This window comes from Benincasa hispida, chromosome 8, assembly GCF_009727055.1.
Source record: "Benincasa hispida cultivar B227 chromosome 8, ASM972705v1, whole genome shotgun sequence".
In the NCBI taxonomy this organism is placed as follows: domain Eukaryota; kingdom Viridiplantae; phylum Streptophyta; class Magnoliopsida; order Cucurbitales; family Cucurbitaceae; genus Benincasa; species Benincasa hispida.
The window spans coordinates 39,964,980-39,982,463 of NC_052356.1; the positions used below are offsets into that span (position 1 = coordinate 39,964,980).

Sequence of the window (17,484 nt, forward strand, 5' to 3'; positions counted from 1 at the left end):
TTTTTAACACATCAAATAATTATGAGTGTTATGAGGAAGATCTCTAGAATGAGGAAGGTCTTTCGTTCTCTTCACAACAAATAATTATGAGGAAGGACTTCGGAATGATAATTAAACAGACTCAATAATAATGTTGGGGCAAGGTCGAGGGTTCAAAGTTCGAATTTTGAACCCTCGACTTATTTTTAAAAAAAAAAACAATATTTTTACAAATAGTTGAAAACAACGATATTTTCCTAAATAGTTTAAAAAAAAACAACATCCTTTTAATTTTTTCTTTATATAGATACTAAAACTTTAAAATTTGTACCAAACAAAAATAAATATCTCTACACATTTTCACCCTTATTTCCCTCTCAATTCTCTCAAACAAACGCCATCTTAATCTCTCTCTAAACCCTATTTCACGGCCCCCCAACCAGCTACTGCACCTCGTACACTGTTCCCTTCCGCCGGACGCTGCATCTTTTCAACCAAACCGCCGCACCCAAACAGGGGGTAAGTGAGAATCATCACTTGGAAGTCACTGCCATGGTGGTACTGGACGAGAAAGTTCCGTCCTCATCAGAGGTTGAGGTAATGAACAAAAGGCGCAAGAGGAAGAGACCAAAGAAAAATCTTCCTTCAACAGGTGCGGAAGAATCGGAACTTCAAAATACAATGAAAGGTGAAGAAGAAGAAGAAGGGAAAGGAGATGGTGAAGGTAATGTACCGGAGGAGAAAGCGAAAGAAGAGGAGAAGATTAAGAATAAAAAGAGACAGGCGAAAACGAAGAAGGGCGAGTTGGAGGGACATGAAAGTACTGGTGATGGTAAAGGAGAGGATGGTGTGGAAGTAGAAGTGGAGAAGGACGGGGAGAAAAAGAACCAGAAAAAGAAGGTTAAGACTGGTGGTTCTGGAATTATGAGCACCGTTTCATTTGATTCCCTTGAATTGTCGGAGAAAACTCTCCGGGCGATTAAGGACATGGGATTTGAGCATATGACTCAGGTCATATTTTTGCTTGGCCATGGCCAATTTATTATAAATTTTTGCTAGGATTCCCTTGAATTTGTAGTTTTCTGGTTAGTTGCTTACATTGTTGAGGAAAATGAAAAGGGGATTAACTTTAATTTCAGAGGGCAGAACTTTTGCTGATTGCTATTTAGAACCCGAAGTATGCAAGTAACAAGTATTATTTTGAGGTCATGAATGAGAATGCTGAAAAAATGTTTAGCCCCTAACTCATGTTAATCAGTGGTTTAATGTTTCCTATAAATAGGTTTTGATGGGGTTAGTTCTTTTTAATGAATTGTGCACCGGTTGTGAGGCTTCTCTTTTTGATATGCATGCGAAATATTAATTTTCAGCTCGAATTTAGTAGCAAAACTAATATGGAGTTAGAGTTTTCTCAAATTTTCCTGGCATAACCAATGCAGATTCAAGATAGAGCAATTCCGCCTTTTCTGGCTGGCAAAGATGTTCTTGGAGCTGCAAGGACTGGATCAGGGAAAACCCTTGCCTTTCTTATACCTGCTGTGGAGCTGCTACATCGCATCTGTTTTACTCCTCGTAATGGAACTGGTGTTATCATTATTTGCCCAACACGGGAGCTTGCAATACAGGTTGGAAAAATTTCCCCCGTTCTGCTTTTCTCTTTTAATGAGTTAGAATTTGTTGTCTCCTCATATCAATGCTATAGGAGCTTACAATCTTTTATTTTTTACTGGAAGAATCTGCTTCGGTTTGTATTTATAAAAATGAATTATGATTATAAATATACAAAATGATCATGAAGCTATAGAGGCTAAAAATTGTGTATAGTCTCACAACTCGGATTCACTCCCTAAATCTATCTTTTAACAATAATGTATTTTTAAAGATGAAATAAGAACTTCCTTCACGATTGTGAAGTTCCAAGAAAGAAAATGAAAATCTTCCTTTAAACCTATTACAAGCCACAAAGCAACCCAACAAAACAAAATTTCTAGAAGCTTGGCAGGGGAATGCCTCTTTTATAACTTAGTTCTATGCCATAGGGTTACCCCATAATAGCAAATACAAACTTTCTTTTAATACCTCTCAAGAAGAAAGAGAGAATCAGAATTCGGAGAGTGCAAAGTTTTCGACATATGCTGCAAATTTCAACGGAATTTTGAATGTTCCAGCCTTCAAAAACCTAACTCATACCACTATTTCAGAAAGCAAAGAAACCTGAGCTTTGATTCCTATGGAAGTCAAAAGGTGTGTTATTGATAACCATCATTTCTATGTGGTTCGAAGAGGATGGGTTCCTTATGAAAGGCGTTGAAAAGAAGCAGATCGTTTCCCGTTTGATGGAGATGACAGAGGATTTGATAGACAATTTCAACAATCTCCTGGAGACAATTTGCTAGATTTTTATTTCGAAAAATATAGAGTAGACAGAGGAGTTCACTGCATAGCAAAATTTAAATCTAGAGAAGGTTGGTTCGTGGAATACGCCTTGTGGACTTCAGTAGGAGGAAGGAGGAATATACATATTCCAGCTGGAAGGAATTAATAGGGGTGGTCCTCTTTCGTTCAAATGTTAAAAGGAAGCCTTCAAATGTTACTGAAGGGCTTCCTTTGTTGGAAGAAGACTTCCGGCTAGTAATCAAAAGTGATTTGCTGACCTTATACTCCCTGGAGGAAAGGAATCTAATTAAAAAAAGTAAGTAAGTTAAATTGGTTAAAATTGGGGGATGAAAAAACACTTCTTTCTTTCAGAGATTTCTTTCAGAAAGAAAAAGAAGGAATTTGATCACTGAATTGCTTTCAAGTGAAGGAACTTCTATACATTCATTCAGGGCAATCGAGGATGAAATCTTGCAATATTTTACCACCTTATATAAAAGAATCCCAGGGTCAAGATACATCCCTTCAAACAGCCATTGGAAGCAAGTTTCAGTAGCTCAGAATTCCACCTTAATAGCACCTTTTCATTGTGAGGAAATACATCAAGCCATAAAAGCACTTGGAAATAACAAAGCCTCAAGACCCAATGGTTTTAATTATTCTTGGCATTTTGGCCCAACTTACAACCCAATTTCCAAAAAATGTTCGAGGAATTCCATCTAAATGGTAAACTAAATGCTTGTATCAAGGAGAATTCTATATGCCTCATCCATAAAAAGGAAGAGACTCTCTATGTCAAAGACTTTAGACCCATCAGTCTTACCACGACGACTCCCTACAAAGTAATTACCAAAGTCCTAGTTGAGAGCTGAAAAAGGTGATGCCATCCTTAATCTCGGACACTCAAAGTGCCTCCATTGGAGGAAGACAGATTTTAGACCCGATTCTTATAGCAAAGGAAGCTGTAGAAGATTACCGAGCAAAGGAAAAAAGGGCTGGATTCTTAAAATTGATATGGAAAAGGCATTTGATTGAGTAGATTGGGATGTTCTTGAAAGAACACTCTCATTAATGGGCTTTCACTCAAAGTGGATTGAATGGATTAATGGATGCGTCAGAAATCCGAAATTCTCTGTCTATATAAATAGAAGACCTAGAGGGCGAATCCTAGCATCGAGGGGAATTCTTCGAGGCAACCCACTTTCATCGTTTTTATTTCTCATAATTAGTGAAATCTTAAATTCGTTCATCTCTCAAATTCATGAGAATGGGTTTTTTGAAGGTTTTTCGGTTGGGAAGGACAAAACCTACCTATCCATACTACAATTTGCAAATGACACCTTGTCATTTTGCAAATATGATGAAGCAATGTTGGATGTCCTTGTACAAACTTTCGGATTCTTCGAATGGTGTACTCGTCAGAAAGTAAACGGGGAGAAATCAGCTATCTATGGAGTTAATATTGAAGAAGATGTCCTGTATTCTACAGCAGCCAGATTGAATTTTACAACTGGTTCCTTTCCTTTCATCTTTTTGGGTCTCCCTTTAGGTGGTTACCCAAAGCAGCACTCTTTTTGGCAACCCATAATTGACAAGGTGCACTCAAAGGTGGATAGATGGAAGAGATATAATCTGTCAAGAGGAGGAAGATTAACCCTTTGCAATGCAGTCTAGGCAAACCTACCAACTTATTACATGTCTATCTTTCAGATGCCAAAATCTGTAACAATGGAGCTTGAAAGAATTATGTGCAACTTTTTCTTGGAAGGTTAATCAGGATTTAAGCTGAACCACTTGGTGAATGGGATTTAACCTTAAAAGTACAGCAAGATGGGAGGTCTCAACATAGGTAGCCTGGAAACAGAAACTTGGCTTTGTTATGCAAATAGAATTGGAGATTTTTGAAGGAGCCCGACGCTTTTTGGTGTAGAATTATGAAGAGTATTCATGGAACTGATCCTCATAAATGGCACACATCCGAGAATTTTGGTTTGAGTTTGCGCAGTCCATGGATCAATATTTCGAAAACGTGGAGCAGGTTTGAATTTCTTTTTAACTTTAAGCTAGGTATCGGAAGGAATATTTTCTTCTGGAATGATAAATGGTGGATGGATCAACCTTTTAAAACACTTTTTCCCCTATCTCCTGCCTTGCCACATCATCGAATGGCTGTATAGAAGATCACTGAGATTCAACAACCCTCTCTTGGAATTTTTCTTTCCAACGACAGCTGAAGGAAGAGGAAATAATTGAATTTCAGCAACTAATGTGTGCTTTGGAAGGTAAAAGGCCCTCTTATCTCCTAGATGCAAGAATTTGATCATTGGAATCTTTAGGTAAATACTCTAGTTAAATCATTGTCAAAGTCTTTTCCAAGCTCTTTAGAAGTCCAAAAGCCCAAAGAGAATCAACATTTTGATTTGGATTATGATTTATGGAACCCTTAATTGCTCATTAGTGTTGCAACATAAGCTCCAAGACCATTATTTATCATCCACAATTTGTCTTCTCTATCAAGTAAACAGTGAAGAATTACAACACCTGTTTTTTGATTGTCCTTACTTCAGTATGTGTTGGTGGAACATTTTCTCGTACTTTAGTGTGTCGTGGGTCTTTGGGCGTTTGGTTGGCATTAATGTCTCTCAAGTATTAAGAGGACCATTTCTTTCATCTAAAGCCCAACTACTTTGGTCAAATGCAGTCAAGGCTACGTTGTTGGAAATCTGGTTCGAGCGTAACTAAAGAGTTTTTCACAACAAAGCTGTAGTTTGGTTAGATCAATTCAATTCAATCTAGCTCTTTGCATCCTCTTGGTGTTCACAATCCAAGTTATTCGAAGATTACTCCATCCAAGGTATTTGTCTTAACTGGAATGCTTTTATCTCTATATCTTAAGTGTGTTTTCTTGTATTAAGTCCTAAGTCTTTTGTTGTACTGATTTGAGTTTATATAGTGTTAAAAGATAGAAAATAGAGAATACTAGGTTTACGTGGAAAACCTTAGAACAGGGAGAAAAAAACCACGATAGAGTCTCTTTTTATTATTTTAACATAAAATGAAAGTTACAAGAGAAGTCATATTATAGGCTCTAGCAAGCCCAAATACCAAAAAGGAAATAAACCTAGGATAAAGTAAAATACTAAAATACCCTTGGGGCTATAAACTATCAACAAAGCTCCTTATTTCCAACACTTTCCCTCAAGTTGAGGCGTAGATGTCAATCAAACCCAACTTGCTAACGCGTGAGTCAAAACTTTGCCTGAGTAACCCTTTGGTGAGAACATTAGTGACTTGTTGACTAGATGGAATATACAGAATACAGATACTGCCGTTGTCCAGTTTCTCTTTTATAAAGTGTCTGTCAATCTCCACATGTTTCGTTCTATTATGTTGTACAAGATTATTGGCTATGCTTATAGCCGCTTTATTATCACAATAGGGTTTCATTGGTAAAACACTGTCTTGGTGAAGATCAGATAGAACTTTCTTCAACCAGATTTCTTCACAGATTCCCAAACTTATTGCTCTGTATTTAGCTTCAGCGCTGCTTCTAGCAACATCACTTTGCTTCTTACTTCTCCAAGTAACTAGGTTACCCCACACAAAAGTACAGTACCTAGAGGTAGACTTTTTGTTAATTACTGATCCTGCCTAATCAGAGTCGGTATACGCCTCAATGCATTTCCTATTAGTTTTCCTGAACATCAGACCTTTATCCGGAGAGCTTTTTAAATATCTCAGAATCGGATTCATAGTTTCCATATGTTCTTTGTAGGGTGCCTGCATAAACTGACAACATAGGAAATCTCTGGTTTAGTGCGAGATAAATAAATCAGTTTTTCCACTAGATGCTGACATCTCTCTTTATCAATAGGAACTTTGTCAACAGGATCTCCCAGTTTTGCATTGAATTCAATAGGAGTGTCAGCAGGTCTACATCCAGTCATACCTATTTCTTTTAACAGGTCAAGAGTGTATTTCCATTGTGAGACAGATATCCCTTCTCTTGATCTTGCTACCTCCATTCCAAGGAAATACTTCGGATTCCCTAGATCTTTGATCTCATATAAACCTCTTCTAATTCACCATTCATAAATGCATTTTTTACATCAAGTTGATGGAGAGGCCAGTCTTTACGAATTGCAACAGAAAGAAGGACCCGGATTGTGTTTAACTTCGCTACAGGAGAGAAAGTCTCAGAATAATCTATCCTATAAGTTTGAGTAAACTCTTTTACTACAAGTTTGGCCTTGTACCTGTCTAGAGTTCCATCTGATATATACTTCAGAGTAAACACCCACTTGCACTCAACTGTTTTATGCCCTTTAGAAAGAGCAACAAGGTCCCACGTATTATTCTTTTCAAGAGCTCTCATTTCTTCCATGATGACNCAACTGTTTTATGCCCTTTAGAAAGAGCAACAAGGTCCCACGTATTATTCTTTTCAAGAGCTCTCATTTCTTCCATGATGACAGTCTTCCACTCAAGAATTTCCATAGCCATATGTATGTTTTTCCGTATTGTTGCTGTATCAAGGTTGACAGTGAACGCCTTGAACTCGGAAGATAGATTATTGTAAGACAGACAACTATACATGGAGGTACTTGGTGCAGGACTTGATGCCCTTTCTCAATGCAATGGGCAATGTCAATAGAGATATCATAATCCCCTGGTTTGTCTGGTTCCTCATTTGTTATGGGATTTTTATTACATTTTTTAATTTGAGGAAGAGTCTCACCCTCTTGTGTTTTTGTCGAAGTCTCATCAGTGCTTGCAACCCTGTTATTCTCTTGAACTAACATATCAGTCATGTCATTCTCAGCCAAATCAACAATATCATCCTTAACACACTAGTATTATCAGGGCCAGTATTACCTTGAGCTTGCGTTGGTTCAAATTCATGGACCGGAGTCGGCAGAGCAGTAGGGGACACCATTTCCTTTATGAGATTCTTCTTGTAAGTTATCCAAGGGACTTATTTAGTGGGTAGAACGGTGTCATGGGCACTCAAGATGGGTTCAGGAAGGAGTTCAGGAAGGTCAGTAGGGACTGAAGATGTGGACCGGTTAGTCTCTTCACTAATACTCTCCCCCTGAAGATGACTAATGGGAAAGAAAGGTCTCAAGAAACGTTACATCCTTGGAGATGAAGTATTTTCGGGAAGAAGGGTGGAAGCATTTATAGCCTTGCTGGTGAAGGGGATACCCAATGAAGACACATTTCTGAGCACGAAGGGTAAACTTAGTTTGGTTAAGGCTATGACTATGAACAAAGGCAGTACACCCAAAAACCCGGAGAGGGACATCAGGAATAAGCCGCGTGGTAGGGTATGACTCCTTTGAGGCATTCAAGAGGGGTTTGGAGTTGAAGGACATGGGAAGACATTTGATTAATAAGATGAGCTGCAGTCAGAACTGCATCCTCCTATAAATAAGATGAAGTGAAGTAGACAACATGAGAGAGCGTGCAACCTCGAGGAGGTGACAATTTTTCCTTTTAGCACCCTATTCTATTGAGGGGTATAGACACACGAGCTTTGCTAGACAATGCCTTTAGAAGACATAAAATCACGAAAGGTATTATTAAGGAACTCATGACCTTTATCACTAGGAAGAATAGCAATTTTGGTGTTGAACTGAGTCTCAACAAAAGTGTAAAATTGTTGAAACCTCAGGTTTATCAGTGAGGAGAAAAACCCATGTAAGACGGGTATGATCATCAACAAAGGTCACAAACCAACGTTTCACTAAAGAGGTGGTAATACTCAAGGGACCCCAAACATCACTATGAATAAGGGTGAAGGACTGAGAAGGTTTGTAAGGTTGAGACGGAAAGGTGATTCTATGCTATTTTGCACGAATGCACACATTACAAGATTGAGAAGAGAGATCAACTTTATTGAATAAATGAGGAAATAAATATTTCATATATTGGAAATTTCGGTGACCAAGGCAAAAATGCCACAACATACAATCTTTTTCTGAAGTTGAAAAATAAGAAGACAATAAACTCGTCCTTATAACTGTTCCTAGAGGAAACATCATCAAAAAGGAAATAGAATCCTCTATTGTGTTTATTGTGTCGGGTAGTGCTAATAGTCTTCCTCGAGCTCAAATCCTGAAAGAAAACATTATCAGGTGAGAAGGCAACTTGACAATTTAGATCTCTAGTTATCTTACTAATAGATAGTAAATTGTAAAATATTTTAGGTACATGCAACACATTCTGTAAAGCTAAACCATCAAAAGGAGAAATATGTCCCTTGCTCGCAATAGGAGCAAATGACCTATTTGCAATATGAATCTTTTCATTACCAGCATTTGGAAGGTATGATAGAAAATTATCAGAAGATCTAGTCAAATGATCTGTGGCCTCTGAATCAAGTATCATAAAAAAGGAAATAGAATCCTCTATTGTGTTTATTGTGTCGGGCAGTGCTAATAGTCTTCCTCGAGCTCAAATCCTGAAAGAAAACATTATCAGGTGAGAAGGCAACTTGACAATTTAGATCTCTAGTTATCTTACTAATAGATAGTAAATTGTAAAATATTTTTGGTACATGCAACACATTCTGTAAAGCTAAACCATCAAAAGGAGAAATATGTCCCTTGCTCGCAATAGGAGCAAATGACCCATTTGCAATATGAATCTTTTCATTACCAGCACTTGGAAGGTATGATAGAAAATTATCAGAAGATCTAGTCAAATGATCTGTGGCCTCTGAATCAAGTATACATGGTTTCTTACCATTTATGTTGAGGAGACTTAAGGATTAAGAAGTACCTGATTGAGCAACGGCCCCAAGGGAAGAGACACCAGAGTCACGTTGGCAATTCACTCGAGGTTGTGATTGGGAGGCACTCACAGATTCACTCATAAGAGCCCGACCAAGATTGGGCTTGTCATTTGGAGGATGTCTTCTACCATTCAGTGGTCTACCATGTAACTTCCAGCACTAATCTTTCGTATGTCAGGGTTTCTTGCAACGTTTACACACTGGGGTCTGTTTCCCATTTTGTTTGTCACTATCAGAACCAGATAATTTCGCACGGAAAACAGCAGAATCAGTAGCAGATACAGTCGTGATGCTCATAGCACTGGCTCTGTCTTCCTCTAAACGAACCTTAGAGCACACTTCCATAAGAGAATGTATAGACCTTTGTCCCAGTATATAGCCTCGCACTACATTGAACTTGGAGTTCAAACCAGTTAGGAAATCATAAACGCGATCGACTTCCTCAATCTTGGAATATTGGACACCTCCACAAGGACTCGCAGATAATTTCACGACACAAGTCCATCTTTTGCCAGATTAGGGACAATTTATTAAAGTATGAAGTGACATCCATCATCTCCTGTTTGCACTCGTGAGCCCGTTTACGCAGAGTGTAAAGACAAGACGCATTTTGCCTCTTAGAATATAATTTCTGAATTGCATCCCAGATATCTCGAGCAGTCGCAGCATACAACAATGGTTTCCCTATCTGAGGCTCCATACTATTAATTAGTAATGATCGAAGCAGGGAGTCTTCTCCTTTCCAAATATGCTCCTGAGGATCCTTTGGCCTAGGCTTTAGTATTTCACCAATTAGATACCCAAACTTGTGACGCCCTTTAAGAGCCATTTTAATGGATTGAGACTAGGAGAAATAATTCTGACCATTCAACTTTTCTCCTGCAATTAACCTTGTGAAATTTCCCATAGATCCAGACAAATAGTTTGTAATAGTTAAAGCAGGAAAGTGGTTACCGGAGTCTTTGGATACATCGGTAGATTAGAAGGAATGTCAGAATTCACTGTTCTAGAATTTAAGTTTGTGGAAGTAGGGGTGGAAAGGGTTTGGTTCGGTGGTCAAATTGAACCGAACCGAATTTTTTAAAATGTGAAACCAAACCGAACCGAACTGAACCACATATATGCGGTTCGGTTCGGTTCGGTTTCAAATTCGGTTTTGGCATTTTTAAAAAATTCATGTTATATTCTTTTTTAATTAAAAAACGGTTCAGTTCGGTTAGTTTTGTTTTTAAATTAAAAGGGCGGTTCGGTTTTACTTGCTTTTTTTTCAAAAATGATAATATTAAATAAATAAATATATATATATTAACTTAAAAACGATTGGGTTCGTTTCAAATTTGGTTTCTTGAAAGGTTGAAACTGAAACCGAACTGAATTAATTTCGGTTTCAAAATTTCTTTCCAACCCGGATCGAACTGCATTTTTCGGTTTTCACTGAGTTTTCGGTTCGGTTCGGTTTTTAGAAAACGGTGTCGGTTTTTGGCGTTTTAATGATCATCCATATGTGGAAACAACCTAGGGTTTTGCCGCCAAGAGCAGCGATTTGTTGCTGAAAACTTTGCATGAAACCAATCGAACCTTGATGTTCGTAATAGGTGGTGCATGATGAGGAAAAGACCCGGCGACGGTAGGTAGGTTGTTGTGGCTTCGAGGGAAAGGAGCTGGGGATTCCTGGCGGCTGCAAAGGGCTTGTTGCCGTGGTAGGGGATTTACCTCTGTGGTAGGTGGGCGACTCACCAATCTCAGCTTCAAGGTGTATGTTTCGGCTATTGGTAGCAAGGTTGGAGGGATAGGCAGCGCAACACTCGGTAACAAGGGAGGAGTGCCACCGACATTGTGAAAAAGGGCGGTGGCACTAGGGATTCCATCAAAGGGTTGTGGTGGCGCTAGAGTTGGTCGGATATGCAAGGACTGATGATACCGATCAACGGCGGCTTGGACAGAAGTAGCGGCAGCTGCAGTAGTAGCGGTGGTCAGAGGCCCCATCAACAACTGTGGCAGAAGTGAGGCTAGTGCAAAACTAAGGTTATCTTGCATCGGTCGTTTTTCACCGATGGCGGCTAGGGTTTCGTCACCATGCTTTGATACCATGTTAAAAGATAGAAAATAGAGAACACTAGGTTTACGTGGAAAACCCTAGATCAGGAAGAAAAAACCAAGATAGAGTATCTTTTTATTATTTTAGCATAAAATGAAAGTTAAAAGAGAAGTCGTATTTATAGGCTTTAGCAAGCCCTAATACAAAAAAGGAAATGAACCTAGGGTAAAGTAAAATATTAAAATATCCTCGGGGCTATAAACGATCAACAAAGCCCCTTATTTCCAACATATAGCATGTTAGAGATATTTCTTTGGTTTTGGGGATATGATGAGGGTGCTTAGGCAGTGTCAGCCTAGTTGAGATGGCCTAGTGCGTCCGCTGATCCTTAGTTATACTTGTTTTGAATTAAAGCTCTTTATAAGCCTCTTTGTATTATGAGCATTAGCCTCTTTTCATTAATTCAATGAAAAGTTCCTTTCGTTAAAAGGAAAAAAAAACCTCTCAAGAAGAAGCTCGATCAAAACCTTTTTCTTGTTATTTTACTTCGACCTTCCTTCCATATTATACCTTTCGATATTATTACCGACTGACCATTGTTTGATAATCCAGACACATGAAGTGGCGAACGAGCTTCTCAAATATCATTCACAGACGCTTGGCATTGTTACCGGTGGTTCTAGCAGACAAGCGGAGGCTAGTCATATCACTAAGGGGGTCAATCTATTAGTAGCAACCCCTGGTCGACTTCTTGACCATCTTCAGCATACTAAAAATTTTGTGTTTAAGAATTTGAAGGTAATGATAGCCTGTTTTATCATTTTCTGGGCATTATTTATGTATTTTATTGGAAAATATTTTCATCTGTACCAAGTAAAGAATGGATTCTTGAGAATTTGTTGCTAAGCATTATGATGTTGTTGCTGCCAACATGTGGTCTGCTCCTCATGTGCTCTGTTTATTTCTTTTTTTTTTTTCAGCTTTAGTTTTTCTTGGATAAGAAACTACTCCGTTGATAATATAGACTATATTATCAAATATCAATCAAGTTGGTTTTTATCACCTCTAAAGAATTTCAATTTTCATTTTCTATTCTGATTTGCATTGTGCAACTCATCAAATCATGATGGTAATTTACTTGTATGTTATCGTGAATCTTATAAATTTGTCGTGACAATTTTTTCTCTGAACTTGTTTTGCAGTGTCTCATAATTGATGAAGCCGACAGGATATTGGAAACTAATTTTGAGGAAGAAATGAAACAAATTATAAAGCTCCTACCAAAGGTAATTGACTTTTGCTGTATGTCATTTACGATATAATAATTGTGATTTTTCAAGATTTTCTTATCAATGAATTTTTTTGTTTCCTATAAAGAAATTATACTCAATAAAAGTTGCCACATCACCTGGTTTGCCTTAGCAAATGGGGTTAATGTTTGTTTGGGGGTGGGGGTGCGTTATTTTTTTATGGTGGTGGTCAATATTTTTCTCATGCAGCACTGCAATCTGATTGTATTTCTGTTTGCAGAATAGGCAGACTGCTTTGTTCTCAGCAACCCAAACGCAAAAGGTTTGTGTATTGCATTCAATTCTTATACTTTTTCTCTCCTTGTGGGTTTTTCTCTTCTACCATTGATGTTTATACTGTTATCACTTTAAGAATTTCTAATCCTTTTGTTCATTTGGATTGGTTTTGCTTCTCTCCTACCCACTGATCCTCAAAATAACAGGTTGAAGATCTTGTCCGCTTGTCTTTTCAGTCAACTCCTATTTATATTGATGTTGATGATGGGAGAACAAAGGTAACCTGATCTGCTGATATTTATATGTTGATTTCAAATTTTAGTCCTTTCCTCTGATTTGTTGTTTGACATATTTGTTATTGTAGGTCACCAACGAAGGGTTGCAACAAGGTTATTGTGTTGTGCCCAGTGCTAAAAGATTCATTGTTCTGTATTCCTTTTTGAAGAGAAGTTTATCTAAGAAAGTTATGGTCTTCTTCTCATCTTGCAACTCTGTCACATTTCACGCGGACCTTCTTAGACACATTAAGATTGATTGCATGGATATTCATGGAAAGCAAAAACAGCAGAAGAGAACTTCTACCTTCTTTGCCTTCAATAAGGCTGAGACAGGGATCCTACTATGTACTGATGTTGCTGCACGTGGACTTGACATCCCCGCTGTTGTAAGTTATCCTCTTTTTTAGCTATGTCAATGCATTTACCCAATAAAAACAATCAATGTTGTATTGCCTTGGTGGTCATATTTTCTTATAACAAAACACAATAATATTTTTTTATACATGGTTGGATGCAATCCTTTTTCTTCCCCTCTTAATTTTAAAGAAGAGACAATGAAATAGGTTGGGTTAAAACTCGCAGCACCTATAGGCAATTTACATGAAGGAGAGGCTATAATCTAGAAAAGGGTGTCCATATTTACACTACGACATAGCATGAAAAAGAATGTAATCCATAAAAATAGTAAAGGTATGGAAAGTTCTCTCATAAGCTTTTATTTTCTCGCCCTTTTAAGGTCAATCATCAATCAACTTACTTCTTGACAACATACACACGGTGGCATGTTCTCTCTGATTTCTTTCATTTCTTTGCTGTATTATGTGTGTGGGTGTACTTCTTATAGTGTTTGTTTTGGTATGTGCGTCTCCTTATCTCTGGGGTTTTTTGAGAGATGCAGTGTGGTGTCCACATATGCCATCGTCTGGTTTCATCAAATGAGATCAATTCTGCTAGTATAACCCAGGAAGGATGACGAGCAAACTAACTTTGTTTATTCAATTACTTTGTAACTGATGACATTTGTATTTAATTCATAGCTGGCATCTGGAATACATGTTTTATTAAAACCATTTAACTATGTCTCATTTCGTACATCTCAGGATTGGATTGTGCAGTATGATCCTCCAGATGAACCTAAGGTGTTTGTTGCTACTTAATTCCGTCAATGACCCATTTAGTATGCTTGGAATTCCTATACTAACTGAGTTTAGTGTTGTTTGAAATTGTTGGATTTAGGAATATATTCATAGAGTTGGTCGGACAGCTCGAGGAGAAGGTAGCAAAGGAAATGCACTACTATTCTTGATTCCTGAAGAGCTTCAATTTCTTCGCTATCTAAAGGTCTGGTATTTTCCCTAAAAACTTATATTGAATTTGTATGCAATGTTGGTGTCAGACTGTCGGGGTATCTTCATAGGGTTAAGTCCATTAGAAGTCTATTAGCACGAACTTCTGCTCTTCACTGAACTTGAATGTCTGTAGGAGCTTGTTCTCATAGGAGGGATTGAAATAGTTCCACTTACTGTTTTGCCCTTTTAATATGTTGTTTGTGGTTCATATTCTATTATCAGGCCGCAAAAGTTCCCGTTAAAGAGTATGAGTTCAGTGATAAAAAACTGGCCAATGTGCAGTCTCACCTGGTAAACTCATTCCCCTTTTGTTCGTGTTCTCAGCAGTATAACACTCAAGCACAGGCACTTAAATTTGAAATACTGAATGATGCAGGAGAAGCTGGTTGGCAGTAATTACCATTTGAACAAGGCGGCTAAAGATGCTTACAGATCCTATTTATTAGCCTACAATTCACACTCTATGAAAGACATTTTCAATGTCCACCGCCTTGATCTGCAGGTACTGATCATCCATTTTCTTCTAAAATCTTAATGAGGAGGTTCACTAACTAAAATTTGGTTGGATATATGTTTTAGCTGGAAATGAGTTTATTGTCGCATCTCAAAGTTTTCTGTGCAAGAATTTGTGTACCTCGATTGGGGAAATTTTCTATATTTGCACTTAATTTTGTATATGTGAACAGGGTATTGCTGCTTCGTTTTGCTTTTCCAATCCTCCGAAGGTCAACCTTAACATTGAAAGCAGTGCCTCAAAATTCAGGAAGAAAACGCGTAAGGTAGAAGGGAGCAGGAATAGATTCAGTGAGAGCAATCCTTATGGGAGGAAGAATGTGGAGGATGAAAGACAATTTGTAAGATACTAGCTCAACTAACTTTTAGTTTTAGTTCCATCCATCATATATAATATTATATTTGTGGAATTCAGCAATCTATGGAATGGGAACTCCGAACTTATAGTCGAGAGTACATATTTAATGTCAGTTGAGCTATGTTCATGTAGCCATAGAGATTCATTTATGAGGTGATGTTCGTAAAATAGTTTGGTACCATGTGCGATTTTGTATCCTAGGTTTTGTGTAGCTCAGGGAAAATTTTGAACGAGCCAATTTGGAGAGTGACTCATTCATAGCTCGGGCTATCGAGTTTTATTTTTGAGATTTTTTTTTTGGAAAAATGTATACCGCATACGTACATAAATTTTGAATGAGTTATTCTAGATATTTTGAAATCTTAATTTTGTCCATGTTAGTTTTAAATCTTAATTTTGCCCATGTTATTATCATATTATCATAAAAAAAAGGCCAAGAGATTATGAGTTCAATTCACGATGGTCACTTATCTAAAATTTAATATCCTACAAATTTTTTTGACACTCAAATGTTGTAAGATGAGACAAGTTGTCTCATGAGACTAGTTAAGATGCACGTAAGCTGGATTAGCCACTCATAGATACACCAAAAAAACATATAAAATGTACATAGTTGTCAATTTAAACGATTATGACATGTATTATCAAAGTTTTAATTCACCATTTTAAAAAATTGTGTTAAACTATATATATATGAAATCAATGAAATGTAAGCTAATTAAGCATTTTTTTACTAGATAAGATACATCTTTCAGAATGTAAATAGTTTAATATTTTCTTCATAATTGGTAAACTTCAAATAGAAATTAGTGGACTTATTATTGCATAGTTTTATTGATTTCAATATAATAAATGACTTTTTGATTTCTTAACGTTTAGATTTCAATTCATACATTATCTCAACTACCAAACAAATGATTTATTCAGTTCATCAAATTACTTGCTCAGGTGAAACACTCAAGTATATGTTAAAATTGCTGACACTTTTTAAGTAATTCGACATCTTCTATTCTTTCTAAAAATGGATTAGAGTCAATTTTAATTATTTATGAAAATGAACACAATGATTAACATGTGAGTATTGCATTACCAAATGGAGAATTATTTATTAATTAAACAATAATGCATGAGAAATTTTGTCAAATGGCAATGCTTACTAACCACTCCATGTAATTAATATGATTAAGACACGTCACACAATCAAATGTGTAAATACCAAGCATTTTTAACCAATTCCAAAACGCCACGTGTCCACTACTTTTCATCCCACACCAAATCTTTGTGCTGAAACTGCACGCAATTGAAACGACGCCGTTGGATATTGCCACGTGTTCTAATTAGTGTTTATTTATTTATTACTTATGAAAACTTAGCCGCCTCGCAAATCTCTGTCTGTGCTACGTCAACGTCTTCGTCACACACCAAAAAGCGACTCTTTTTGTAATTTTAGTTTTTCCCTTTTTGAGTTTCGTTTTAAATTTGTTTTCACGGTTTTAGTTTTTCTTTTAGGGAAACTATTTTAGTTCCTCTATGATCTTTTAGTGTGGTGTTTTGATGTTCAAAAAATCAGATAATCCGAATAACTCGAACTATCCAATCTAAATTATAAGGATTAGATTGAATTAATTTTGTTCTTGGATTAGGTTGAGTTAAACTTTTTCTATTTTAGTTGGGTTGGGTTGGGTTGGGTTGGGTTGAGTCTCAGGTTGTTAAGTAAAAATTGGAATTCATTTAACTCAACCCGATTACACACATATATTTTTCTATTTGTTTAAAATTTGACTACTTTGAGTTAATGAATTTTGTGAATTTTTAATATTTTTCTTTTAAAACTGTCATAATGTTTGTATTTGTTTAAAATTTGAAATAAATATTATAGATATTTGATTTTTAACATTTTCATGGTATGAGATTTTAGTTATTAGTCATGTGTTGTAGATAATTTTACGTCTTTTCAATTAATAAGAAAAAAGTAAATTATAACCCGAAAATCCAACCCGATCTAGATTTTGTGCGGGTCTTTTAGGTTGCCAACTCAACCAACCCAAATTTTCGAGTTGGTCCAAAAGGTATCCCTAATCCAACCCAACCGAGCCCATATACATACCTAATGGTATTATATCATATCTTAAAAAGCGTAGACAACTTATGAAGATTCTCAATAGAACCTATAAGAAAAGACTTGCAATAAGAAAATTTAGAAGAAAGCTAAGATGACTCATGTTAAAGCTCAGAGAGAACTCACGGGATAGCCCAAAAAATGCATGAAAA

The 17,484-nt window shown here is 36.9% G+C and overlaps 1 protein-coding gene across 2 annotated transcripts; it reads left to right on the forward strand.

Moving 5' to 3' along the window:
• Positions 1-324: 324 nt before the first annotated feature.
• LOC120083828 (DEAD-box ATP-dependent RNA helicase 51-like) lies at positions 325-15,565 on the forward strand. Of its 2 annotated transcripts, XM_039039714.1 has the most exons (12): positions 326-990; positions 1,419-1,604; positions 11,802-11,987; positions 12,392-12,475; positions 12,720-12,761; positions 12,922-12,993; positions 13,080-13,379; positions 14,094-14,132; positions 14,230-14,334; positions 14,565-14,633; positions 14,719-14,844; positions 15,029-15,565. In XM_039039714.1, the coding sequence occupies exons 1-12, from the start codon at positions 532-534 to the stop codon at positions 15,206-15,208; spliced, it is 1,848 nt and encodes a 615-aa protein (XP_038895642.1). In that variant the 5' UTR covers positions 326-531; the 3' UTR covers positions 15,209-15,565. The 2 variants fall into 2 exon arrangements, with proteins under 2 accessions (XP_038895643.1, XP_038895642.1); XM_039039715.1 differs by lacking the exon at positions 11,802-11,987 and having other exon boundaries at positions 325-990.
• Positions 15,566-17,484: the final 1,919 nt, after the last annotated feature.

Excerpts from the sequence above, each read along its gene's own strand:
- LOC120083828 (XM_039039714.1), top strand. The coding sequence starts at position 532 with ATGGTGGTACTGGACGAGAAAGTTCCGTCCTCATCAGAGGTTGAGGTA. Across the intron at positions 991-1,418 it reads GATTTGAGCATATGACTCAG|ATTCAAGATAGAGCAATTCC; the intron begins GTCATATTTTTG and ends TAACCAATGCAG. Across the intron at positions 14,634-14,718 it reads CCAATGTGCAGTCTCACCTG|GAGAAGCTGGTTGGCAGTAA; the intron begins GTAAACTCATTC and ends TGAATGATGCAG.